The sequence below is a fragment of the Rosa rugosa genome, chromosome 2, assembly GCF_958449725.1.
Source record: "Rosa rugosa chromosome 2, drRosRugo1.1, whole genome shotgun sequence".
NCBI classification, from domain to species: Eukaryota; Viridiplantae; Streptophyta; class Magnoliopsida; order Rosales; family Rosaceae; genus Rosa; species Rosa rugosa.
This window is the reverse complement of record NC_084821.1, coordinates 27,439,153-27,466,557: the sequence shown is the minus strand read 5'-3', so window position 1 is coordinate 27,466,557 and position 27,405 is coordinate 27,439,153. Positions and strand designations below refer to the sequence as shown.

The following is a 27,405-nucleotide window of genomic DNA, read 5'->3' as shown; positions in this document are numbered from 1 at the left end:
ATTCAATCGGTTTTGTAATTACCAAACCAAGCAGCAGCTGTACGCCCAAGCCTACAGCCTCTAAGTAGGCAATGTTGCCCAGCTAACAAAAACAATAAAAATAAAACTGCAAATAAAAGAAACGGAAAGAAGTAGCACAGGCGCGTAAGCGGCGTAACCTATCCCAGGGGCTCAACTCAAAAAAGAAATTAAATATAAGCTAGAAAAGGAAAAAATTAAACATATGTGTTGTAGGGGGCAGCCCACATGACCAGCCCAAAAGAAAAAAATAAAATAAAAAGAAGAAGACGGCAGAAAAAAACTAAAAAAGATAATAAAAATGTGCTTTGTGGTAAAAACATTTATTCATTCAATTAGGTCCGAAGATAGTAAAAAATTTATTTAGAATCTGAAAAAGAAGACGATGAAAATATTGAATTAACTTGGGTACTTGGATTGACTCTTGAACAAGATGATTGGTCGCACAGTTTGTAAGTTGAAATTGATCAAATCTTACATTCGGTCTACTATGTCACAAGAGAGATTGAGTGGTACGCTATGATATCTATTGAAAAATATATTGTTGAAAATTTTGATTAATTATGTAAGTATGATTAGCACATTTGCATCTAAAAATGCAAGACGAGTCATATTTCAGTGATACTATATATGAAATCTTAATTTTAAATTTATTTAAATATTTTCTTTAAGACTCTAAAATCTAAATGTAGATTACATTATCAGTGCGCTTGCTTTATTTAGATCACTTTCCAATACTTTCATTACGTTCTTCTTGGTCATGTGCAATTAATCTTGAAAGCAAGACTATACAAAGTGCTTGGCATTGAGGGAATTTAGAGCTGTTAACTAATTTTTCACGTACTTCATATATATCAGACCAACTGGCATGAATGTTTGCTACCACATTTTTTGTTATGAAATCTCTATTGTGTAGAGTATTAGTATATAACTATATATAGATGAACAGAAGTTTATAACACCAAAATTAAGGAAGAAAAATGTTTCTCTGGACTCTGGAGAAGGATGCAGCAGGGGCCCTCATAGTATTATTTCTTTCTTTCGAAATACGTATGCCATAAAAATGGATTAATTTATTTCTTGTAGCTATAAATGAGTGCATGAACTTGGCCTTAGAGATCGATGCAGGAAGATTGAATATACATTTCAATGAAGCCTCTAAAAATGATTTAGACACATCCATATATCCATACTTTCTTTTGGATGTATACATCCATAACATGAGGTATTTCCGACCATTTTTCGTCGTCGGAAATTACGGTCTGTGTTGTAGTGAAAACATTCATTTTCTAAATTAATAAATTAAAGATTTTATTTTAACTAATTTAACAATTACGTCTATCATCTATTAATTTGAGTTTTTTTGAGATAATCGTTAAATGCGAACCTTAAAAATTAAAAATGAATAATGAGTGGCAATTCAGCTAGAATGTATGGCGAGCATTATTCGATGATCAAGCACCGTACGTGTTAATAATTAAAGAGTGAAAATACTGCCAAAATTAAGTAGAAATCAATTTCAAGTGGATTTGTCTACTATCGCGTCTCAAGATTTAAAACATATTTTTCACCAAGTTTGAAGAAAAGAAAGTTATAATTAAATGTGTATACATGTGCATCTCGACCTCCTGTATTTAAGTAATAATGGTAGTTTGGTGAGCACAGTTTCTGCATACTTATTAGTTATTACTCACTTACTTCCCATAGGAACTAATCACCGATACTGATCGATGACTACAAAGTGGGCATCAATTACCAAACTAGGACCAGTTTTACCTGTAATTTGCCTACATATTTAGTTACTGCCCCCATGGAAATAAATGACAGCAAGGACATTAATCATATTATGTTATGATCGAGGACTATGCCGGCCTATTTATATGCAAAGCTTAAAAGTTAAATACAAACCTCTTGTGTGCTATATAGAATAGCTTTTTGGACATATGGTAGCAAGCTATGGAGTTAGAGGAATATAGTGGAGCTGGTTCTGTAAAATCTTCAGATATAAGTGGTGATAGTGGTGGCGGAAGAAGAGATGGTGAAGGTGGCAATAATGGCTTGATGTATTTGGTGTGGGAAGATGTGAGTGTTATGCTTCCAAACTTTGGGATTGGAAATAGCACTAACGGAGGACACACCAGAAGATTGCTTGATGGCCTCACTGGTTTTGCTGAGCCTGGTAGGATCATGGCTATTATGGGTCCTTCTGGCTCTGGAAAATCAACCCTTCTTGATGCTTTAGCAGGCCAGTCTCTCTCTCTCTCTCTCTCTCTCTCTCTCTCTCTCTCTCTCTCGCGCGAAAGTGTCAAATTGATGAATATTAGAAATACAACACACTCGATGGATGTAGAAAACAGTAGATAGTCATTTGGAATGAAGCTGGTTAAATTTTGTTAGAGTTTCTGAATGTTTAAAGAATTAAAGATCAATACCGTCTATTTTTCGGGTTTTGATTGACAAAGCAAGTTGTTTTTACTCGGTACGTACAGAAATTTTGAAAAAATTAAACCAATTAGTTCTCAATTATGAGTTGAAAGAGATTAATTTTATTAATGCTCTCGGTTAGAAGTTGTTGTATGTTTGTAACCCTAGATAAACCATGCACGTGTGCACTAATTAATTTCGTCGATCTCTTTAATAAGTAGCTTATTTCCAACGTGATATTTTTGTACACTGTATTTGATTTAAGCTCAATCCCAGTTATATACATATATATGGAGTTGATAATACCATTTATATGGAGTTGATAATACTCATATAGAGTTGGTTCGTAAGAGGGGGCTTGATTCTTTGGGGTTGGGTTTGTTGGAAAGCAGTGAAGAGCGTTTAATTTTTAACATAGATGGAATGGCATTCAATAACCTGCCTGCCTACCTACCTTGCTTAGAAATCTCTTCGAGTTGGACCCCTTGACTTGATGAACTCTCTGCTGCGCGTGTCTATCTCTATCTCTATCTCTATCTAGCAGAGCTTCCATTAATAACCTGCATGTTACTCACTGTATGCACCAAGCACGAGAGAGAGACAGAGAGCGCTTAATTAGGGTTCTATATATGATCACATTCGAAAATATATACGTAATCAGAGGCTTTTGTTCTGAGAGTACTCGTTTCTTTGTTTGTTCCTAGTAAGGAGTAACATTATCAAGGAACACGTTGATCTGTTTTTTCAGAACTAAGAAATGAATCAATTGAGCATCTGTCTTTCATTAATTCCGTAGTGGTGTGGATGGTGAAAAGATGGTAGTTTTCTTCTTAATTATTTCATTCATTAGGTCTTTTGGGGTTGTTGCATCACTTGCTTTATATTTTCCATATTTTGCTCGCTCTAGCTGACTTTATCATCGGGACAGAAGTGACAAGTTTTGCCCTTTATGATATATCTTACATCATTTCATCTATAAATAATAGCGACGGTGTTTCTCGAAAATAGTACAAATAAAAACTGAAAATGAAACTGATACACATTTCATAAATTAACTGGAAATTTTGTAGGTAGACTGTCACGAAATGTTGTCATGACTGGAAATGTTCTTCTTAATGGGAAGAAGACGAGACTTGACTATGGTGTTGCTGTAAGTAAAGTTTATACCAACCCTACCCCCATACTTTTCGGTATTCCTTTCAGATATCAAATAATTTCGAGCCACAAAATGTTTGCTAATTTGAAATTTCAGGCTTATGTGACCCAAGAAAATGTGCTGTTGGGAACCCTAACAGTACGAGAAACCATAACTTACTCGGCTCATCTGAGGCTCCCAACTAGTCTGACCAAACAAGAGGTCAATGACATTGTTGATGCCACAATCACCGATATGGGTCTGCAAGACTGTGCTCACAGGCTTATCGGAAACTGGCATTTGAGGGGCATAAGTGGAGGAGAGAAGAAGAGGCTGAGCATTGCACTCGAAATACTCACAAAGCCAAGGTTGTTGTTTCTCGATGAGCCTACCAGTGGCCTCGACAGTGCTGCAGCTTTCTTCATAGTTCAAACCCTCAGATATATTGCTAAAGATGGCAGAACTGTCATTTCTTCGATTCATCAACCCAGTAGTGAAGTGTTTGCTTTGTTTGATGATCTTGTTCTGCTTTCTAGTGGCCAAACAGTTTATTCTGGTCAAGCAAAAATGGCAGTAGAGGTATGCATTCTACTAGTATGAACTATGAAGTATTAAACATGGTGTAGAACTAAATCTCACTAATAACTTTCAACTTAACAGTTCTTTGCTAAAGCTGGATTTCCATGCCCAAGTCGAAGAAACCCTTCTGATCACTTTCTTCGTTGTATTAATTCAGACTTCGACAAAGTCACAATGAACAGCTCTCACAAAATACGTGTATGTTTTTCTCAAACTCTTCCATCAAACTACTAGTGTTGCTTATTTGCCGCTTTACTGAACAGATTTGGCTGTCTGGCCATGTTCGATCTTCACCTTTTTCTGTCAAACAAATCCTAAACACCTCGTTAGTTGGTATCATTCATCACCTCGTGATAGAACACTCTTGCTGTTTGAAATACAGGAAATCCCAAAATCATCAGAACCTTTAATGAACTTTGCAACAGCAGAGATAAAAGCAATGCTTGTTGATAAGTACAGACGCTCGGAGTATGCAACATGCACAAGAATCAGGATTCGAGAAATATCGTCCATGGTAAAGCATAAGGTTTACTATTTTACAGCTTGCACTCTTAAGGTATGGCCACGATGATAATGAAAAACTTGTTTGGCAGGAAGGACTTGGGGTAGAAAAGAGGAGTGGAAGCCAAGCAAAATGGTGGAAGCAACTCTCAATATTGACACAGAGGTCTTTCCTCAACATGTCTAGGGATATGGGGTATTACTGGGTGAGAATCATCGTCTACATACTTTTATCTCTTTGCGTTGGTTCAATTTTCTATGACCTGGGAACAAATTACACTTCAATATTTGCAAGAGGAGCTTGTGCTGGATTTATTTCTGGCTTCATGACTTTCATGTCCATTGGAGGCTTCCCATCCTTCCTTGAAGAAATGAAGGTAAAAGTAATTTCTAAAGGTGATTTCTTAATAGAGAAGTAGATTCGAAATTACATTATTTGGTGACTCCATTTTCTGCTTTTGTTCTTCGAACAGGTTTTTCATAGAGAAAGGCTCAATGGGCATTATGGAGTTGCTGTCTTTACTCTGTCAAATTTCATCTCTTCCTTTCCATTCTTGGCTTTGATGTCAATTGCATCCGCAACTATAACTTACTACATGGTGGAAAAGCATTCTCATTTCTCCGACTATGTGTTCATGTGCCTTGATCTTCTCAGCGCCATTGCAGCGGTAGAAAGCTCCATGATGATCATAGCTTCTCTTGTTCCGAACTACTTAATGGGAGTAATAATTGGAGCAGGATACTTGGTCAGAACATATCAAACTTGTATAGCTTCCTGTTTTTAATCTTTATAAAGCACGATTGAGGCTCTAACTGTCATTGGTTACCATGTTCACTTAGGGAATCATGTTGATGACTGCCGGATTCTTCCGCTTCATGCCTGACCTTCCTAAACCCGTTTGGCGCTATCCAGTTTCATATCTGAACTATGGTGCATGGGCGCTGCAGGTACCAAGCAATAATATTACATAGCAAATAGCAATAGACATTATAAGAAATAAAAGCGCCAACAATTTCCACTTTGACCTGTATTATCTACTTGTCTTGACAATTTCTTGGTTTTAAATTTGAATCGTCTGTTAATCTTAAAATTAGATATCAAGCATTACCAAAACAAAGAAATGATCCAAATTATACTGGGTATACAGGGAGAATACAAGAACGGATTGATTGGCCGTGAGTTTGATTCTCTTACACCCAATGGCCCGAAGCTGAAAGGCGAGGACATACTCAAAACTCTGATGGGTATTCAACCAGATCAATCAAAGTGGTGGGATTTGGCTGCTGTCTGTGCCATTGTTGTATCTTTCAGATTTATTTTCTTCATCATCCTTAAGATCAAAGAGAGAGCTTCACCTCTTTTCCGAGCATGTTATGCTAAGCAAACTCTAAAGCATCTAAAGAAGCGACCCTCATTCAGGAAAGATGGAACTCTTTTCCCTTCCATGAGACATCAACCTCTCCATCCCTTGTCTTTTCAAGAAGGTCTCAACTCTCCACTGCACTAGAAGCGAAAACTGAAATCCAATCCTTGTGTCGGCTTTGCTTAATTTTTTTTTTTTTTTTTTCAGTGGTACCTGAAAATACATAAACGTACACCTTGATCATGTATTTTCCTTGCAATTAATATTCTGAACTGTTATGTGATGCATAATGTGAAGTGAGTAAGTGTAGCACGATAAGAAATCAAGAAAAGTAACACTCACCTGAAATGTTTGGCATACAGAGCTAGGCAGCATAATAAACGGTGTCATAACTGTAGGAGACCCTAGATTGATCAGAGTAAGTTGAGGCCAGTATAGCAATTCCTACATTGTGATTTTATCATTGTTAACTTTAAGAAAAAGAAAATGATTATTCTCTTAATAACTTCACGCAACCGATGAAACTATATAGCATTATGTAATGGATTATTATTAACTAGTCAACATTCTACAGAACTAGGATCTCAAAGTCAGCAAATCAACTTAGAAAAGGAACTGCAAAATTATAAGGTATTAAACCAATTAATGTATTAATGTGATGGAGCGTTCTTCAATAATCAGCTTCTACATTCAACATAACTTCACAAACTCATTTGTTACTCGACCAACTGAAAACCCAATGAGCTCTCTTTAAGCAATTAATGGTCTATTTTCTTTTTCCCCGCTGCAGCTCACAGCGGTTTCATTAAGAATCTAAGATAGGAGTAGGCTGGCCGGAATGAACCAATAACATTTGTAGACGAAAGGGGCCCCACTGCAACAAAGTCATACGCTTCCTTAATGGTTTCTCTCTCTTTCTCGTTTTGATTTTCTCAACATTTCTACTTGATTATCATCGGAATTTGAGTTTTGTATGCTCGATTAAGGACCTTTAAACCCTAAATTGTTCATTGTGTTTTGCACAAGGGAGTAATTTAGATTCTTTGAATCTCAAACAATGCAAAGAAGCCTATTTGCGAACGGACGGTCTTAGAATTTCAGGAACCAAATTGGTTTGTTTACAAAGAGCACCGGAGGTATTAAGCGTTCTAATAGGTCTTCATTTCTGGCTTTTTCGAGTCATTGTTTATCGTCCTGTCCTGATTGTAGTCACTCTCTTACTTGATTGATTTACTTCTTCTAATCTTATGTTAGTGTTTTCGATCTTTTGCTCTAAATTCATGTACACTTGTTCATTGTGACCTATACAAGTCGGGCCAAAAGCATTTACTGCTACTGTTTGTTTAATTGCTGATCTTACAGTAATTGTGATGCATCAGAAAAGGCGGCATCTGTCGTTAGTTTTACTGTCGTGTCAATGGAGAACTATCATGATGGGATTGATGTAGGATATTGAGGAAAGCCGAATTACAAACTATGTGGTCACTAGCTCCACTGTCAAGGATCCATGTGACATCTTTATTATCTTGTGAGAGGGCAAATGCTTTACCCGAGAGCTCCTCATAGTTAGGAATGTTACCAACAAGATTGGCTGAAGGCTGTTTGATCGAATTCAACTGCTCTAGTAGCAGGTGGCCATCATTGGAATTCTCCCATGGTTTTGAGGTCTTGGAAGAGCTCTGGTCTTTCTTGTGTTTAATGACCTGTTGTTCTTCGTCACCAGCCATGAGGTATTTTGTTTGTGTAGATTTCTAGGTTCTCAAGAGCGATTGCTCTGATACCATAAAGAGATTTGGTAGTGTGAATAATATGTAATAACTTCAATACATTCAGAATGGTTTACAACGTTTTATATAACAAAGATGCTAATCCTATCCATAATTATAGGACTAACTATAGTAATACAAATCTCTTAATTAATATCGCAATAACGAAGACTCCAGATCATATGAGATTCCTTTCCTCAATATAGGAAACGATCTAGGTTCAATAGATTTTGATATTCTGGTCCCAAATCTTGAGGGTTTGCATCCGTTTATTGTCTTTTGGCTTTGTTTCATATTACTTACTCTGATCATGCTTCATGCTTGAACAATTTGGCTGGATATAAACAACTACTTGGCATTCTAAGCATTATTTGTTGGTTGCTTGTTTGATTTTGGACAAGTTGCTTTATTATTTTCAGCGGTAATTGATTGTGTTTTATGCCAATGCTTGAATAGCCAATATGCACATGAAACAGAACAGCTGAAAAATTGTTGGTCTGGGTGCTTGTCTATGGTGGCCAGGATTTGGTTCAAGACAGTATAAGACTACTTCAGTTTTGTTGTTTGTTCTCTTTTTAAAGCTTGCTATTGTGCTCGAGTGGTATTTTCCAAAGATCTATATCATTCTTTGTAGTGTTATTTGTTCTTGATTCGATGACTAAGTTGAAAACTTTGTTATAGTTTTTGTTCACTTCAATTTCCTATTGTTGTCTCTGTCATGTGTGGGTTTCTAAAAGATTTAGAATTCATTATATGATGGTCAGTGTATAGAAATGCTAAGGCTTCTCTCATTGCATGACAACAGGTACTTGCACTATTTCAATGACCATGATCTGGTTTAAAATGATTGGCATGTTTTACTTAAATGGCTTGTGCTATTTAATGTACATGTCTGTGTAACTGATGAAATATCTTTTTATATTGTTTCTAGGGTTGTCTCACTTAGCTTGTGTTCTCACAAGGAAAGCTTTATCTCTGGTTCTCTTGATAGAACTGTCATGCTTTGGGATCAGTGGGCTGAGAAGTGCCAGGTATAGACGTGACCTATGGGTATTGTGGGTAGTGTTCCTTATCTTACCCTGCCTTTTCCCTATGATTTCTGATTCGCAATTCTTATGCTGGGGTCTGTACATGTACAAGGAAGGGTTACTATAGCTTATGATGATCAAGGGCTAGTTTTTGCAATTGCCTTTGCTGGATACAGACACACACACACACACACATTTATTTATTTAAAGTTCAGTTGTTTGTATATGAATGCATGTGGGGTTAGGAGCTTTATTTTTGCATATCTACATGACTAGCATGGTTGATTTGGTTATATAAATCTTCTTAGGGTCCTTTTATTATCTGTCAAGGGTACTCCCTAGTCTAAAGAGAATCTATACATACAGTAGGAATGGAAGCCATGTTGTCCGATTTGATGTTACTTACGTCTTGTCATGATGCATCAGGTTTAGGGGAGAAGGTGATGCTAGAATGTGACACTGTTGTTTCATATTGTATAACTGAAATAGGCTACTTTAATGAGATTGTAATTTGATATGAAATAGCTTCGATTGCTTTATTTGGATCCGAGATTGTATTAAAGCTTCAGTCTTTGCAGGTTTGATCCAATAGCTTCTTGATTTTGCTGTATTTGGTTATCTTTGGAGAAAGTAAAGGTTCTAACTTTGTTTTTATTTCACTTTTCCTCTCTGTTTGATATTCATATTTCTGTTGTATTGTGTTTTTAGAGTAGTTACTAGCCAGTAACTTAGCGATCAAGAGGCTTTTAGACTCCTTGTGCAACTTGTGTGATTCCTTGTAAAAGTCACATGTGAGCGATCGAATATACTTGAAAGACTAGTGGAAGGTGTGAACCAAAAACAAGAACTTACAAAATGAACCTAATTAACGAATAATCATGCCCAAAATTTAATGCTTCCCCAATAATCCCTTGCCTTGAAAACCACAAAGGTTCAGTCTTCATTTCAATTGCATTGACTTGTATTATTATGGGAAACTCACTAGGGAACTAACAACCCAGTTCAACTCGGAATTGGTAACTTTAAATAGGTTCTCTGGTCTATGTGTTTTCTCTAAGTTCATCTGCTAGGTGAATGTGATAGGTGATATAAGAGTTGTAATACCTTTTCAGTAAAGGCCAAGTAGAATCTTTGCAGGATTCAAATCGAAGTAAACAGACAACTGAAGGAAAGGAAAGTTTTCAGAAAGAAGGGTTGAACCTAGTGTCATTTTATCTTTCTCACTAGTATGATTTTCTATAGAAAACTCATGTGATGGTCATAATTTAGGTTTATAAAGTAGTGAACATGAAATTGAAACTGAGAAAACGAGTTTGAATAAAGAGAAGGTATGTAGATGCTCTTTAATTTAGAGTGGATTCATAGGTGTTTATCTCATCATGGATTTCTTCTACACATGCTAGACGAGCTTTGAATTACCATTGGAACAATATAGTCAGTACTCAGTCTCACTACCCATACACTTGATGCACGTATAGTTACTCAAAAGTCATACCTAAGGTGCTATTCCTGCTTTCCGAAAATCTCATGCCAAAACAATGGAAGTTCATGAAATCCCACAAGTTATGTCTTCCTATGAACTGCCAGTTTCTGCCTTTTTACTTAATTTTTGTAGACTCTGATCCGTTCGAAATTGTTTTCTGATACGGTCTATTTCACTTCCTTTCACATATTTCCAGAATCGTTTCCTTATTTCTCAAGTTGTTCTGTGTCCTTTCCTTTCTACTTTGATACACGTATGTGGTTGTAACTATTGAACATATAGACCTATAGCCGCATTGTCCTTTCCTTTATTACAGTAGAAAATATATCACATTGAAATTGAATGCATTCACTTAATTGTAGTGTTCACTTTTATTTTCCTGGATAAGTATCTACATACAAGTGTAACTTATAATGGCTGAGGAACTAAATTTATGTTATGCAGATTTGCTTATCTATTGTGAATAGTGAAAAATTTTAAACTAGAGATCTATACACTGTTTCTCATTGTTCTTGACATGACTTCTTATCAGTATTTGGCTTTCAATTTCAGTCATCTACACTTGATGAACAACCTGAGCTAGAAATATCGTTTTCAACTTCCAATATGATAAGTAGATGGTAAAAGTTCGGATCCATTTTCTTTGTCTTCTTTTTCAGCAGAATAATCCTCCCACATATCTGTGTTTGGCTGAAGTATATGTTGATCATCAAGGGTTGGCAACTCTCATCCAGGTACAATAGTCCTCTCTGTTATTCTTTTTGGATAGTTCAATATGTGTATTATGTGGGTCTTGCAGAAACTACCTACAAATAATTAGTAAATTTGTACTTTAATGATAATGAATATTCAATGTAGAGAGTTTCCACTTATTGTAAATTGTTAAATGAAGTCGAGAGTTCGTTGGTCATTAATATGTTTCTTATGTTCAAGTTGATGACATTGACTTAAGTAATACATTTTTATTGTATTGTGTGAAATATTGCAATGCAATGGCCATATAAAGTTGTTGAAATGCCGAATAAACACAATTTTACAAATTTGGAAACTCCCGAACAGAGCATTTTAATTTCTGAATGGTGACCGCAACTTCTATTTCAGACCCTTAATATTTTTGGAAAACTAGTTTTCAAATTCAGAACCTGTTGAACAGGCCATTTTCAATTTTGAATGGTGATTGCAACATCCATTTCAATATAATTAGTTGACTTTTTTATCGTCTACATCTTTGGTTTTGAAAAATATCACATTGGAGACTACAACTCCAATTACAAATATAAAATGAAGACAAGTTATTTCAAATTCGAATTCAGCATCTGAGATGATTTCTGTCATAGGTTTAGGAGATAATGTCCGCAAATTGTGACAATATATCCAGAAGAAGACATGTCGTACGTATAAGCATAATTGAAAGCAAGATAGAGGTTTCCCATAAAATATATTATAAGGTATTGCCACTTTATATTACAAAAGATACATCCTCGATTACATTCCAAGACACGTACATACAAAATATATTATATGGCCAATCGTAGTTAAATTTCTAAAACGGTATTGATATGTTAGATTCCTTAATGGAAACCTCATCGAGACATTTGAAATTGGATAAACTGATTGTTAGATGAGATGATGGCAATATTCTATGCTATATGTAAATAATTTAGTCAATTTCGTTGATGTTTCGACTTCGATCTACTTGGTCAAACCAAAGTTAGCATTATAACCACTATGTTGACTGATGCCATATCCAACAAGAACCATGCCAATAATTTCACACAACTTGTGTAACTACTAGGTGGAGGGTCAAAAATAAAATTTATCAATTTTGATTTGGTTAGTACCACGAAATACCATTATGTCATTTATATGTTGTACGACTTGTTCCTTACATATAGGAAGATGTGTATTGTTCAAAAGTGAGAGCGCGGTTGAAGCTTAATTTGGAGAAGCTGACCGTTGAATGAGTATGTTATATTGCTTTATGGATGTGGTTCAAAATTCATAAAATTCAATCATAGTTATGATGTCGATCTGCTCGGTTAACCGACTAATAACCCTATTATTGCTCACTACAAGCTGTAAGAGCAATAACGTCATTGTATCATACAGTAGAGACACCGACCATTAGATGTGTCAAGTACATTATTTTAAGCTTCCGGTTCAAAATTCAAAATTTTTTGTCATAGTTATGACTTCCATTTACTCGGTCAACCGATTAAGGGTTAATAACCCTATTTTTTTTAACTACAAGCTTCAAAGGGTAAGGGCGTCATCGAATCATGCACATAAGACACGGTCTGTTAGATGTGACAAGTTCATTATTTTAGAGTTCCTGCTCAAAATTTAGAAAATTCCGTCATAGTTATGACGTTGATCCGCTCGGTCAACCGATTAAGGCTTAATAACCATTTTTCTGTTTACTTCAAGGTTCAAAAAGCAAGGACGTGATCGGATCGTACCCTTGAGTCACCGACCATTAGATGTGACAAGTACATTATTTTAGGTTTCAGGTTCAAAATTCGGCCAATTTCGTCATAGTTATGACTTCGATACACTTGGTCAACTGAATAAGGCATGATAATCATATTTTTATTAACTACACACTTCAAAGGGCTAGAGCATCAACGGATACAAGACTTGGGACACCGACCGTTGGATGTGAGAATTACATTATTTTAGGCATCGGTTCAAAAATTTATCCAATTTCTTAAATGTTTAGACTTTAATCCCCTTCGTCAATGTATTTACCACATAGTAATAAAATTAGGTTATAAAGCTTTATTCAGTTGACCTAGGGGATCGAAGTCAAAACATAGATCAAATTGAATGCATTTCGGACCGCATGCTAAAAATAATGTAACTCGCATATCCAACGGTCGGTGTCCCATGTCTTGTATCCGTTGATGCTCTAGCCCTTTGAAGTGTGTAGTTAATAAAAATATGGTTATTATGCCTTATTTGGTTGACCAAGTACATCGAAGGCATAACTATGATGAAATTGGCCGCATTTTGAACATGAAACCTATCTAATGGTAGGTGACTCAAGGGTACGATCCGATCATGCCCTTGCCCTTTGAACCTTGGAGTAAACAGAAAAAGGGTTATTAAGCCTTAATCAGTTGACCGAGCGGATCGACGTTATAACGACGGAATTTTCTGAATTTTGAATCTGAAGTCTAAAATAATGTACTTGGCACATCTAATGATCGGTGTCTCAAGGGTACGATCCGATAATGCCCTTGCCCTTTGAACCTTGGAGTAAACAGGACATTGGAGTAAACAAAAAAAAGGTTATTAAGCCTTAATAGGTTGACTGAGCAGATCGACATACTAATTATGACGGAATTGTTCGAATTTTAAACTTGAAGCCTAAAATAATATACTTGTCACATCTAATGGTTTAGTGTCTCAAGGGTACACTCCGATGACACCCATGCCGTTTGAAGCTTGGAGTGAACAAAAAAAGGGTTACTAAGCATTAATCGGTTGACTGAGTGTATCAATATCATAACTATGACGAAATTTTCAGAATTTTGAAACCAAAGCCTAGAATAATGTACTTGGCACATCTAATGGTCGTTGTCTCAAGGGTACGATCCGATGATGCCCTTGCCCTTTGAAGCTTGGAGTGAACAAAAAAAGGGTTACTAAGCATTAATCGGTTGACTGAGTGTATCAATATCATAACTATGACGAAATTTTCAGAATTTTGAAACCAAAGCCTAGAATAATGTACTTGGCACATCTAATGGTCGTTGTCTCAAGGGTACGATCCGATGATGCCCTTGCCCTTTGAAGCTTGGAGTGAACAAAAAAAGGGTTATTAAGCCTTAATCGGTTGACTGAGCGGATCAACGTCATAACTATGACGGAATATTTTGAATTTTGAACCCGAAGTCTAAAATGATGTACTTGTCATATCTAATGGACGGTTTGTCAACTGTACAATCCGATACGCCATTGCCCTTTGAAGCTTGGAGTGAACAAAAAAAGAGTTATTAAGCCTTAATCGGTTGACCGAGCGGATCGACGTGATAACTATGACGAAATTTTTTGAATTTTGAATCTGAAGCCTAAAATAATGTACTTGGCACATCTAATGGTTACAATCCGATGATGCCCTTGCCCTTTGGAGCTTGGAGTGAACAAGAAAAGGGTTATTAAGCCTTAATCGGTTGACCGAACAGATCGACATCATAACTATGACTGACAAAATTTTTTGAATTTTGCATATGAAGCCTAAAATAATGTACTTGGCACATCTAATGATCGATGTCTCAAGGGTACAATCCGATGACGCCCTTGCCCTTTGAAGCTTGTAGTGAACAAAAAAAGGGTTATTAGGCTTTAATCGGTTGACCGAGTGGATCGACGTCATACCTATGACAGAACTGTCTGAATTTTGAACCTGAAGTCTAAAATGATGTACTTGTCAGATCTAACGGACGGTTTGTCAATTGTACGATCCGATGATGCTCTTGTCTTTTGAAGCTTGGAGTGAACAAAAATAGCTAAAGTTTTGACCATAATCGTATCTTCTTATCATGATAACATCCAACGGTCGATTTTCATAAATTCTATTTCCTCCACCTTGTTGCTCATGGAAGGTATACTTTTCGACATAACTAAAAAATATTTATATATTAAATTGCTTAAAGGGTTCGAGATTTATTATGTAATCTCAGTAATTATATTAGATGTTTGAATTTTATTTTTTTTCCAAATTAACCTTTCATCGCGTTGTTGCTTTTGAAAGTCCACATATTCCTACATGTAATGACCAAGTTATACCACACTAGTAGGCACATTGATCTTACTTTCTAAAAACCAAATCAAAATTCATAAATTTATTTTTCGACCTTATAGATGTATACACTGAGTAGCTACACACGTCATGTGAAATTATTGCCATGGTTGTTGGTGGATACGACATCGGTCAACCTAATAGTTATAAAACTAACTTCAGTTTGACTAAGTGGATCGAAATCAAAACATCGACGAAATTGGTTGATTTTCTTACAAAAAGCATAGTATATTGCACTCATCTCTTCCAGTGGTCAGTTTCTCCATATCCATATGTCTCGATAGGGTTCCCCTTTGAGGAACCTAATATATATAGATATTGTTTTATAAATTTAATTATGGTTGACCACGTGGATCGAAGTCGAAGCTATTATTAAATTGGCTGAATTTTTTACCACATCCATAAAACAATGTAATCCACTCATCCAACGGTCGACTTCTCCAAATTAAGCTTTCATCGTGTTGTCACTTTTGAGAGTCCACATATTCTTATATGTAATGAACACGTTATACAACACTAGTAGGCACATTGATATTACTTTCTAATAACCAAATTGATAAATTTCATTTTTGACCTTTTAGATGTATCGATCGAGTAGTTACACATGTCGTTTGAAATTATTAGCATGATTGTTGGCGAATACGGCATCGGTCAACCTAATAGTTACAAAACTAACTTCGGTGACAAACTTAATAATAAGTCTTGACGAGGTTATTCTTAGAGGAATCGAATGTGTAATTATAGTACTGTTATAAAATTATGGTAGACCAAATTGATCTCGAAGTCGAAGTCAATTTGAAAACAAAATTGACTGAATTTCTTATAATAAACATAAAGTATTACAATTATCTCATCCAATGATCGGTAATTAACTAATTACGAACAGAACCAATGTATAATCAAAATCACAATTTAGTGACAATCATATAACTCTTAACGAAAATGTTCACCGGGTCAGTTATTGACTAAGAAAATAATGCTCAACCACCTTTGGATGTAAATCCAATGGCAAAGAGAATTATTATTAAGTTGAGGTGTTTTGTTTTCCACCATTTTGATGTAAATCTAAAGGTTATTGAGCATAAATTCTTTAGTCAGTAACTGACCAGGTGAACACCATACTAAGGCTATGTTTGGGGGGGCTTTTTAGCTCCCCTGCTTATAAGCAGAAGACCTATAAGTGTTTGGTAAGCCAACTTCTCATCAGCTTTCTCCAGAAGCTGCTGTGGCTTCTGCCCAAAAGCAGAAGCAGCCGGACCCTTGCTTTTAAAAGCCAGAAGCCAAGAAATCTAGGGCTGGCATTTTCAGCCGAGTCAAACCAGCCAGCCGTGTTCGAGCCGAGCCAAAGCATTCAGTAGCCGACATTTTCGGTAGCCGAACTATTGGTACGGTATTACCGAACCGAGATACAGCTGACGGTACGGTATTGGTATTGATTTTTAGAAAAATACGGTATACCGTACCGAACCGTATATAATATATATTATTTATTTATTTATATATTTTTTATATCTATTGATGATCTGAACCGTTGATTATTAATAGTTTTATTGCATATTAAATTATAACCGTTGGATTAAACTAAAACTTTCCAAACCCTAAGGGTGGATTCAAAAAGATCATTCAGTCCCTCACAACCTCACTCTCGAGTCTCTCTCAGACTCAAACCCTCTCCACCTCTCGTTGACTCGATCTCTCCTTCGAAGCCCAAACTATCCAAGAATCAAACACAGAAAGTGTTAATCTGTTCATTCAAATCGTGTCTACGGTCGGTGAGTCTTCATTCAATTTTTGTTAATTTTTGTTTTAATTTTAGTTAGAAGCTCTTGGATTCATTCAATTCATGTTCTAAGTTGAGTGATTTCTAATGTTTTTGACTTTTTGCTGTTTTGCATCTTGCTTGCTGATGTTGAATCTCAAGTGGATTCGATCTCTGTTGCCACTAATCTCAAGTGAAATCGAATCGGTCTCTTTCAAGTGGATCGATCTCTATTGCTGTGAGTTCTGAACCCATTACTTTATTTTTTTTGTCTGAATTGATCTCTGCAGGGTCTCTCAATTATGTAATGTTCTAAGTTTTCACGTTTTGGTGATTAACTAATTCTGGGCTTTGTTTTTTGTTTGGGTCTTTGCTTTTGGATATCAGGTCCCGATTGGCATTGCTTTTAGAGATTTGGAAAGCTAATAATTATTATAGAGGTGAGGTTCAGTCTGTGACTTTGTAACTTTGTTTGATAATTGATTGTTTCTGTCATTATAGAGATTGAATGTTGATATACTGATATAGAGCTCTTATTTTTGTTTGAATGTTTGATTAGGTTGCATTTTTGTGGTCCAGTTTTAATGTAATGTTTGATTAGGTTGTAATGTAATGATTATGTGGTATAGTTATGTGGTCTAGTTTTAATTTGTAATGTTTCGTACTATTAATCAGGCATTTTCAAACTTAACAGTTCATGCTTCCATCATCATTGATTGAAGGTTAGTCAAACTAGGGATACTTCCTTAGTTTTGGTTCTTTTTATCTTTGCATCTTGTTGATGTGAATTGACTGAATTGAGGGAATTCTGACATTCTGTAATCAGAAATCAGTCAATGACAAGTCTTTTGTGTTATTTTTTGTTCCAATATGTTTTTTTTTTTTAATGTGTCTCTTACTCTATTTTTTTTCCAATCTCAAGCATTGAAGGCTTCAAGCTCGAGCAGAATAGGAGCATTGGAGCAAACGTTTGGAGCAAGAGGTCAGTTTATGTAACAAACTATGGAATGATCAACGATGTGATATGTTATATATGCTAGTGCTAAGAATTAGACAATTTGTGAACTGTTTTTCACCTTTTTGTTACATGTTATAATGTTATATATGCTAGTGAACTGTTTTTGACATTTTTGTTGAATTAGACCAATTAGTGAACAAATTTGTGAAGCTTTGATGCTATGTGAACTTGTGATGTGTGAACTGTTGTTGGGTTTTGTTAATTTATGGTTTTTGTTTTCTTTCTTTTTCTGTAGCTATGGGTACACAAACTGGAAATCTGAGTCAAACCAGTAGCTCAAGCCCTTCTATTAGTTCTGCCATGCATATAGAGTCTACTGCAGCTTTAGGGCAGTCCCCTTTAGGACCACCCACTCAAACACTCCCACCTTCAGCTTTAGGTTCAGGTTCTGGTGTTGAATCTGAACCTGGCAGTGACAACATACAACCCCCTGCTGTAATTGGGCAGAAAAGAAAAGAACCTGCTAACAAAAGTCCTCTTTGGGCACATTTTACTAGATGTAAACTCCCGAACTCAGACCAAATAGATACATGTTGATGCACTTGTAACTATTGTAATGAGAAAGTCTTGTGTGATACAAGCTATGAAACGATTAACTCAATACAAGGGGACTTGAAGAAAATATTGTTGAACATGTATGATGAATATAAGGGCAGCGAAGGCAGCAACCAAACTGAACAAAGCATGGTAGAATATTTTGGATTGGATGGGGATGACTTGGAGAACCTTGATGAAGTGAGCAGGCAAATAGCAAGGGAGAGGATGGCTGAGCAATCCCAATGCATAAGAAATGAAGTTGATCAATATTTATCGGATAGGTATGTGAGCCTCTTCGCAAAAAATTTTGAAATTCACAAGTGGTGGAAGGCCAATGAGCAAACCTATCTAGTCCTATCAAAGCTAGCAAATGATATTTTTGCTATTCCATGCTCAACAGTGGCTTCGGAGAATGCATTCAGTTTAGGATCAAGAGTGGTGGATCATTTTAGAGCTTAATTGACACCAAAAATGGTGGAAGCCCTTGTTTGCACTTCGGATTGGTTAAAATCTGATCCCCCAAACTTCTATAAAGATCCCACTGAAGATGATCTTGAGATGTACCACACTTTGGAGGAACTTGAGAGGGGTAAGCCACTGAAAATGTGGATTTTCTTCTTATTCATAACTGAGCAAGCATAATATTGTTATTAACCTCTTTTTTGTTCTTTTGCAGATAATGCTTTTAATCAGGGAATTGATGCATCATCAATTAACAGTACCACTTCTGTTCAAACTGATGTCTAGCACTCTAGCAGCCTACAGGTGCTTGTAAGGTATGTAGCTGTCTAATTCCATCTCTAACTAGCTTGTTTTAATTATTGTATGTTTGTGAAGTTAAAATAGTTGTTTGACACTTTGACTTGCTTCAAACCTAATCGAGATTATAACTTATAAGTGATGTAGTCTTCTCTTAAGTGTTATTAGATTTTTGGTTCATTGCTGAGCTTCATTGACACCAAATTTCATGTGTTTGGCAGATTGCAGATTGCAGATTTTTGGTTCAACTGCTACTGTCTATTTGATGTTTTGTTTAATTCCCTTGTTTCTTCACATGAACTTTCAATTTAGTTATTCAGATTATTGTACATTTTTATGAACTTTTTCAGTGAAGTGATTTTATGAACTATGAATTGGAATTTCTGAATTTGTATAAAGTATGAAGTATGAACAATTAAGTGATGAAATGATGCAATGAAGTTGATGTATCATGAATGAGAGTTATATACTTATTTTTCTGATTTTTTTCATTACTTATTGGTCTGGGTTTTTTAAAATTACAGATGGGTCACATTGGAATTTTGACCCAATCATAAACTCGGTTGGAGGCCCAACCAACCGATACCAACAAAGTCTCTCGGTATACCGATAAGTTGGTATACCGACTTAGGTGGCCGATAGTGGTTCTCCATTTTATGTACCAAACTAGGTCGGTACGGTACATGGTTTTGAGCCTGCGGCTCTGGTACCGAACCGAGCCCAGTCCTAAGGAAATCACTGTGGCGGGTGTTACTGTAGATTAATGAAATTTTGATAATACCGGTCTCTATCCTCCATTGGTTGAGGCAATTACTTGATTGCCATGAAACCCGTCTTGATAGATGATGCCGCAGCAATCTCTCTCCCTCTGATCACAGACGCCCCATAAATCTCTCTCCCTCTGACGCCGCCTCATCTAGCCTTTCATCACGATTTTGGGTTGGAAATCGAAGCCTCGCTCAAGCAAGGCTGCTTGGCGATTTGATTCAGGTTAGTTTTTTTATCTATTTCAGTTTCAAATTTCTATGATTTTGATGAAGGCCTATGATTTGAGTACTGCCATCATTTGATATCAGTGGGTTGAGTTCGATTTTGTTTAATTTGGTGAATTTTCTGGACCCTTTTCACTTGTGTTGATTGGTGTTGATCCCCATTTGTTTCTACTTCTAGCACAGACACAAAAGACTGTTGTGATGCTTTTAAATGTTTGAGATGTTGATATTCTGCAATTGGTATAGACCCATGTAAGTAGATATTTAAGTTGGAACTGTGATTTTGGAACAGAGGAGTGTTAATTTTGGGAACTGTTGCCTTCTGGTTTTGGATACTGATCTCAACATCATGGTTATGCAACAATTATAGATTGGGATTATACACTCTGTGATGCAATATTAGATTCAGCTGTATAAATTGGAATTTACTCTCTGTTCTCACTCTCTGTACTGGTTGCTTCTTGTTTTTATTTCACTTGATTAGATAGAGTTATAGATTGATGATAATTTACACTCTTGTGTGCTGCAAGATTAGGATTTGCTCCTGCTAGTTACTTTGTTTGTTACTGGTCTTGATGATAATTTACACACTGCTGCAAGATTAGGATTTGCTCCTGCCAGTTGCTTAGTTTGTTATTGGTCATGATTTGCTCAAACCTTAGTTTCTCTGCTACCTTTGCTCCATTTGCAGAACCTGATAGATCAGATGCTCCTAACTGCTTTCTTACGAGATCATGAAACCCATTCTGGTCCCATATCTTTTTTTTTTTTTTTTTTTGGATAGAGTTCTGGTCCCATATCTTGTCATGAGCTAGAAGCATATCTTTCCATTCTTTATCCAATTTTTTAGCATGGTCTGTTGGCTGCCAGTGGAATTTTACCTTTTAATATACTAGTCTAACATGTATGTATATGATAATATGAAGAAGCACCCAGAGTATTTTAATAATAATAGTACCCGTAAGGGGTAGACTCCATTTAATACTAATAGTTTTTGTAATATTTGATTCTACAAAAAAATGAATTTTATACTACATATATAAATTCCAGAATGTAAATAGCTATGTAACATGTATGGTTATGCTTGTTCCTTCATTCTGCAGTTCCGTTTTTGCCTGTTCCTTCATTCTGCATTCTTCATTCTCTTCTGTCTATTCCCCCTGTCCACCATCACAGATTCACAGGTCAGGATGTCGTCCATTTTGCTAAAAATATCTGGGACAATATGTTTAAAATACCATTGGGTACCCTTTCCTCAACTCTCTCAAGGAGAAATTTGTTTAAAATGCGTTTAATATTTTTCTGCTGGCGCTTATTAATATCAGTATGGAAGTTCTGGCAAGTATCTGTTAGGAAAGCCTGGTTAAATGAATGACACAGCCTGGTTAAATTACTTGCTTATAAGAACGAATTGGAAAAGGCGCTCAGCAGCCTGTGCAATTTCACTTTCCTCCAACTCCCCCATTTTAGCTATCAGATTCATTTCATTACTCTTCCCATCACCACAGTCCTCTCACTTCCCTTCCCGATCTCCATCAGCCATGGCATTTCGCTTTTATAATTTGGCCTGGGTTATGATCTCCATGCTGCACCAGCACATCTTCCAAAAGCAGTGCACAATCGCCACCCTCTTCAAAACCCAAATTGGGAAAGCAAATTCGCTCAGCACGAATGGGTAATCCTTCTCTCCATTTCAATTTGTAGGTAATGGGTAAAACCCAAATTGGGAATTGATTTCGGGGTTTCTTTTAGATATGAGGATGAACACGCACCAAGTTTTCAAGACGCGAGCCCAACACCTGCAGTCGTAGTAGTAGTCATTGTAATCGACGGTGGTGGAGGAGTCAGAGTCATCAGGACGCAGAGCAAGGTCCAGAGGCAAATTTTTATTCAATTTTGTTTGTTTGTTTTATTAACTTTCGTTTTGGTGATTAGTAGAATCAGAAGGATTATTCCTCGCAAATCTTGTTGATGCTGATTTGCCTTATGAGAGAATTGCTTAGCTTGGAATGTGGTTTGAGGTTATTGGTTCAGCTAGACCTTGGTGTATGATCTTGATGTGCTGTTGGCCTTTTTGCTAAATATAGTTTACATTATGGTTTGACCGAAAGTGTTGATTGTTAGTTTGTGTCTAGAATTATAGAGGTTGTTTGTATTCGGAATTTTGAGAATTGCATATCATTGACTGTCTTGAAATGTTCTCTTCTGCCTGCAGTGATTACGGGGTGAAAGGTTTGATCGATTTTGAGTCCTTGATCTTACTCTGAAGAAGAAGAAGAATCACCCAGACACTGAGAAAGTTTTGAGGTTAGTCACAGTCCAAGTTTGAGGCATATTTGTTTTTCCTTTGCTGCCTTTTGTGGATGCATATCATCTTCTTCGAAACCAAGCATCAATTCGTTGTGAATTGGATGGATCCTTCTGCTGTAAATTTTCAGCATCTTTAAATACCTGTTTGGGATTTGGAAATTGCTTGAGAATGCAAGACTGGACCTGTCTATGGTTTCTTACGAGTATAGTCTGGGTGGGTTGTTAGCTTCTAATATATGAAATTACGTGTGCTCACAGGTGACTGGTTGTGACTGCAGGTGCTAACTAAGATAAGTGCTACTTCACCAAATCTCCCTGCTGTTTCTTCACTGCTGCTTCTAAGGTTGCTTTGGAGTGTTAACCTTTCTTGTTTTCACCAAATTTGATTCTGTCTGTGAAAATGGCTTCATCTTAAATTGGGTTTTTGTGGCTTGCACTTTTGCAGTGATATTGATATTAAGGTTTGTAATTTCTTGCGGGAAGTTACAAACCCATGTTTAGTTTTTTACGTTGGAATCAGTTTGAATATCAAAACATATGTATTTTTACTCATCTAGAAAATTGAAGATCATGTATCTTACTTTTATCTCTGGGATATTGTTGTCAATACTTGAGTTAAATAAACTTTGTAAGGCTAGTCTGATATAGAGAATGAAATGTTGATGGGTTGGAACACTTCTTTTCAGGGGACCCGATTTTGTTTGAGCCTCTCTATTTGTTCATGCTGTTCTTGCATACAAATTGTTGATATGTTAATACATTACCAAAAGGTTTCTTTCCCCACCCTGTCTTTAGTTCCACCAGCTCTTCTAGAACAATTGAAGCAGGGGACTAATGTGGATCTCTGTGATGTCAAGATTTTGGAATCGATCAAATCAACCAGTTTACATGTAAGCCATTGACTTTTATTTTTATTTTTTTTCCCATTTTCCGTTTCTTGTTATAAGCTTCTTAGAGGTACCTTATTGTAGAAGTTCTTGCTTTTTTTTTTTTTTTTGTATAATTGTTCTTGTTCAATCCAGGTGGTGGTTTTAGATTTATAGTTCTTTTTACTAATTTATATTTTATTTCTTTTTTCTTTTTGTGATCTAAGGCCGTGGAAAACTGAAGTTATCTCAAAGAAAGACTTGGCAAGAGTGTAGCTGGAAGTATCAAAGAGTAAGGTTTGAGCTTCTTTTTCTTCTAATAACCTGAAATGGTGTATTTCAGTTGTGACTATGGATTTTGAGGGTCTGATTATGATAGAAGTTATTTGAAGAATACAATATATTATAGAGGGATTTTATAGTAGGTTGGGAGAAGCCCAATGTGTTTATGAATGTCCCTATTTGACATCCAACTATATTGCTGTTCTGTTGTCAAAGCTTGCTGTTCGTTTTTTTTTCTTTTTCATGTTGCATACATAAATATGCTAGAAGGTGATCTATTGATCTAGAATGTGATCTTTGGGTTGTCAAAGAATGCATCTAGGTCCTAGATATGGTCCAGTCTAATCATTAAGAGACGAGGACTTCAGGTGGGGATGCATACAAACACGATAGTTTATAGGCTGTATACTTATTATTTTGTACATTTGGAAATGAAGTTCAGAGTATGGCATAGGAATGGAGGTGTCAGCAAGTGGTGACATCTATAGCTATGAAATCCTGCTATTTGAGATGTTGATAGGCAAAAGATTGACAGATGACATGTTTAAAGACGGCCTGAACTTGCATAAATTAGTCAAATAAGGCTTTGGCCTCCTTATCCTATTGGATGGTGATCAGAGCTGAGTCTTCTAGCCATCCCGGTCAGGTAATCACTTCATCTTGATTTTCTCTCTCCAGTAAAATGCTATTCGTTCACCCAATTTTTATGAGTTGTGTGTTTAATTTGTTGTCTTTTCTCAGCCAGCTTTTGAGCAAGCACTTGGAGCCTATTATTGAAGAGGAGCTTTTGAACGAGCACATGGACACTATTGAAGAGGTTTGACATGTAAAACAAGAAACTTTCAACTATGTAATTTTTTTGTTTACTGATAATCTGTATCAGTGTGCTTTGTTTAGTGTAAGACTCGGCTTTGATTATCCAACAAGATGCTACCAGTCTACTTTGTTCTTGGAATTTTATGATCTGTACCTAAATTTGAATGCCTAACCGGGACGGCTAGAAGACTCGGCTCTGATCAAGATGCTACCAGTATACTTTGTTCTTGGGATTTTATGATTTGTACCTAATTTTGAATGCATGGAAACTTTCTAAGTATATCAAGTCTTTTTTCACTTGAAATTCAGCTTCACCCAACCATTCAATTACACTGCTCAATCTCACCACCTCCTTGAGCTCCATATTATTTCCCCATGAAAGACTGCATGGCATTGTGGTCTACCAATTCCACCATGCACGCACACAAGTTGATGAAACTTGGTTCTGCCCATACATTGAGTTTAAGCTTCAACATTTGGATGTAAGCATTAAATTTCAACTGCAGAACTAGAATAATGATTTCGAATTTCTTTTCAAACCAAGAAAAATCTACCAGTGCAAGCAGAACAAATGGCCAGTAGCAGAACAAGTTGATGAAACTAGAATTTGTTCTGTTCTGTTAAACATCAAAACTATCCAACAGAACAAATGGCCAGTAGCAGCACTCGTCAAAAATATGCAATGACCTAAGTAATTACAAACTCGTACAAGGGTGAAGCTTAATTAGACTCTGCTAATCCCATTCAGATATGCTAGTTTTGCTTCTACCAAATGAACACTTTAAGCAGAAATCTCTTCGGTAGGGCATGGTGAATTGAATTCATCTGATACAACAGCAAACAATTATGCTCCACAGATGATACTGGCAGTCAAAAATGTGAATTCCCATCAACATTCTGGGTCAGTAGGGCATCAACCAAAGATCTGAATACTTATGATTCTAACAGAAGGTTTCGAATAAAACAGTCTCGTGTTTTCATGTCATGCTAGGAATGTTTCAGTACTTGCTAGCTTTACAATTTTCCCCGTCTAGCAGTTGAGTTGGAGGCTCTTCCTCTTTTTGGACTTCATCAGCGTCTTTGGGGTTCAAGAAGCTCGGTTGGTTGGTTGAAGAAAGGAGTTGTGGCCCAGATCCCATCGGTAATCACAACCTGGTTCTGGCTCTCAGTAATATGCTGTATATCAAAACTAAAAAAAGATCAATATGTCAGTCTTAACTTCAAACTCTGAGAGCAACATTTTGAATGAGATACATACTAAGACGACGCAGTTAAAGTAGAAGCTTCCACAATTCAAGTGTGACAATAAACAAACTTGTAAGAGAGAGGATAACTACAAACCCAACTAAAAAGCCTGTGAACCCTGCCATTGCTCCATGAACGGCACTTTGAGCAAGCAGTGTGCAGTATACATTTATCCTAGAAAACAATTGCATGTATTGACTAGCTTCTTAGGTGGAATACCTTTTCTTAGTACTTTTCTTGCGTTATTTTACGAGTATTCTCATCCACCTAGCTAACAATTAACCTAGAATGAAATTCTGTAACGAAGAGAAAATATGCATCAATGTTTCTAGTTGCATATCTAAATGGAGATGATCATCACTTTTCTAAGTGGCTCGAACAAGAGGTGGTCTATTCTAGTGTATTTTTTCTGCACTAAACTGTTAAACTATTTAAAAGGTGGTCTTATCAAAACCAACATAGAAGTGCGCTGAACAGAAAGCAAAAAACTGAAAACAGACAAATGGTACCACAAATTTTAGGAAATATTGCAATCCTAAGAGAATCCCTTTCCATGACCTCATTAAGTAGATTAAGCAATAGAATGAGAGAGCAGTAGCTACAATATGTGTGTACTGTGTACGTGCTACATACTCTGATATTATCCAACGAGTCAAAATGTAAACTTTTAAGAGCTCTCGGTGCAAAAGTTTCGTTTTTCAATTTCATTTTATTAGCAGCAGCAGTATAGAGCTAACTCCAAATTGGTAAAACAGAAAGTAAAGAACCCACAAGGCTACATGCAGAGCTTGATGAGATGATGCTGAATGAAAAAATTGAATAAGAGATTTACTCACCCACTCAAGAGAAAGAGGGGAAAATTACAATTACAGTAATTGAAAAGAAAAATTAGAACAAATTGTAAGAAGGATTAAACAAAGAAGCACCCACAAGGAAGTATAGAAACAGTCAATAAAATGAAGCCAAATATAGAGTGTACCTGATACTTGTAGACATCTTGAATAGATGAAACCATTAGCATAACCTCTGTAGGACACATAAATCTTACCAAATTTTCTATCTCCTGTCAGTCTAATTTTGTTTGATATCACTGATATAAACAAGTTGGTTCCACTAAGAAAATATATGACTTTCTGACAGCTACCACAATCTGTGCCTATCTCTGTTCCTACCTATATGAAAAAAAAAAAAAAAAAAAAGATGGATCCAGGATTTCATACCTTGAGGGGATAACATTTCCAAAGCTTTCATGTATGAAATCCTCCCTTTCCAAGTCTCTTACCATTCCCTGTTCTTTCAACCAAAATTGCCACAAAATCCATAAGAATACAAATCATAATTAAATTGAATACAACCAAATCTTAAAAACAAAATGAAACCTAAGTTGAAAAAATTACCTCTGGAACAGTTTGAGCTGCTTCAGAAAAGCTTTATCAACCTGAAATCAAATGACACTATTAGTGACAACACAACCCTAACAAATTCTGAGAAACAAACCATATAGTAGTAATTAGTAAATATTAAACTATGAATAAAATGAAAGTAAAATTGAGTAACTAAAAAACAGGACTCATGATTTCAGGTTTTTCCATTCAAAACCAAAAAATAAATGGAAGTGTATGACCAAAATGGCATCTCCGTAGTAAATTGAAAAAAAAAAAAAAAAAAAAAAGAACAAGAAGAATAAGGTAATTTGATACCATCGCTGCATAAGTTACT

General features: G+C 36.1%; 1 protein-coding gene and 2 long non-coding RNA genes across 17 annotated transcripts; 2 read left to right on the top strand and 1 right to left on the bottom strand.

The window, feature by feature from the left end:
- The first annotated feature begins 1,925 nt into the window (after nt 1-1,925).
- Nucleotides 1,926-6,294, top strand: LOC133732261 (ABC transporter G family member 15-like). Its single transcript, XM_062159774.1, has 9 exons — nt 1,926-2,263; nt 3,513-3,592; nt 3,695-4,156; nt 4,238-4,354; nt 4,539-4,670; nt 4,750-5,034; nt 5,131-5,403; nt 5,498-5,605; nt 5,806-6,294. Exons 1-9 carry the CDS (start codon nt 1,975-1,977, stop codon nt 6,163-6,165), a joined length of 2,106 nt encoding a protein of 701 aa, XP_062015758.1. The 5' UTR covers nt 1,926-1,974; the 3' UTR covers nt 6,166-6,294.
- A 13,589-nt stretch (nt 6,295-19,883) lies between these two features.
- Nucleotides 19,884-24,721, top strand: LOC133730131 (uncharacterized). 14 transcript variants are annotated; one of them, XR_009856624.1, is made up of 8 exons: nt 19,887-20,165; nt 21,271-21,842; nt 21,920-22,037; nt 22,383-22,474; nt 22,756-22,820; nt 23,164-23,367; nt 23,571-24,271; nt 24,367-24,721. It is a non-coding gene; the product is annotated as an uncharacterized LOC133730131 (long non-coding RNA). The 14 variants fall into 14 exon arrangements; XR_009856620.1 differs by having other exon boundaries at nt 22,736-22,820; XR_009856625.1 differs by having other exon boundaries at nt 19,888-20,165; nt 22,736-23,367; nt 23,571-23,635; nt 24,068-24,271.
- A 434-nt stretch (nt 24,722-25,155) lies between these two features.
- LOC133730132 (uncharacterized) lies at nt 25,156-27,249 on the bottom strand. 2 transcript variants are annotated; one of them, XR_009856628.1, is made up of 3 exons: nt 27,084-27,249; nt 26,907-26,974; nt 25,156-25,630 (listed from the first exon to the last, which is right to left on the bottom strand). It is a non-coding gene; the product is annotated as an uncharacterized LOC133730132 (long non-coding RNA). The 2 variants fall into 2 exon arrangements; XR_009856629.1 differs by having other exon boundaries at nt 25,156-25,617.
- Between the last annotated feature and the right edge of the window lie 156 nt (nt 27,250-27,405).

Excerpts from the sequence above, each read along its gene's own strand:
- LOC133732261 (XM_062159774.1), top strand. The coding sequence starts at position 1,975 with ATGGAGTTAGAGGAATATAGTGGAGCTGGTTCTGTAAAATCTTCAGAT. Across the intron at positions 4,671-4,749 it reads TTCGAGAAATATCGTCCATG|GAAGGACTTGGGGTAGAAAA; the intron begins GTAAAGCATAAG and ends CTTGTTTGGCAG. Across the intron at positions 5,404-5,497 it reads TAATTGGAGCAGGATACTTG|GGAATCATGTTGATGACTGC; the intron begins GTCAGAACATAT and ends ATGTTCACTTAG.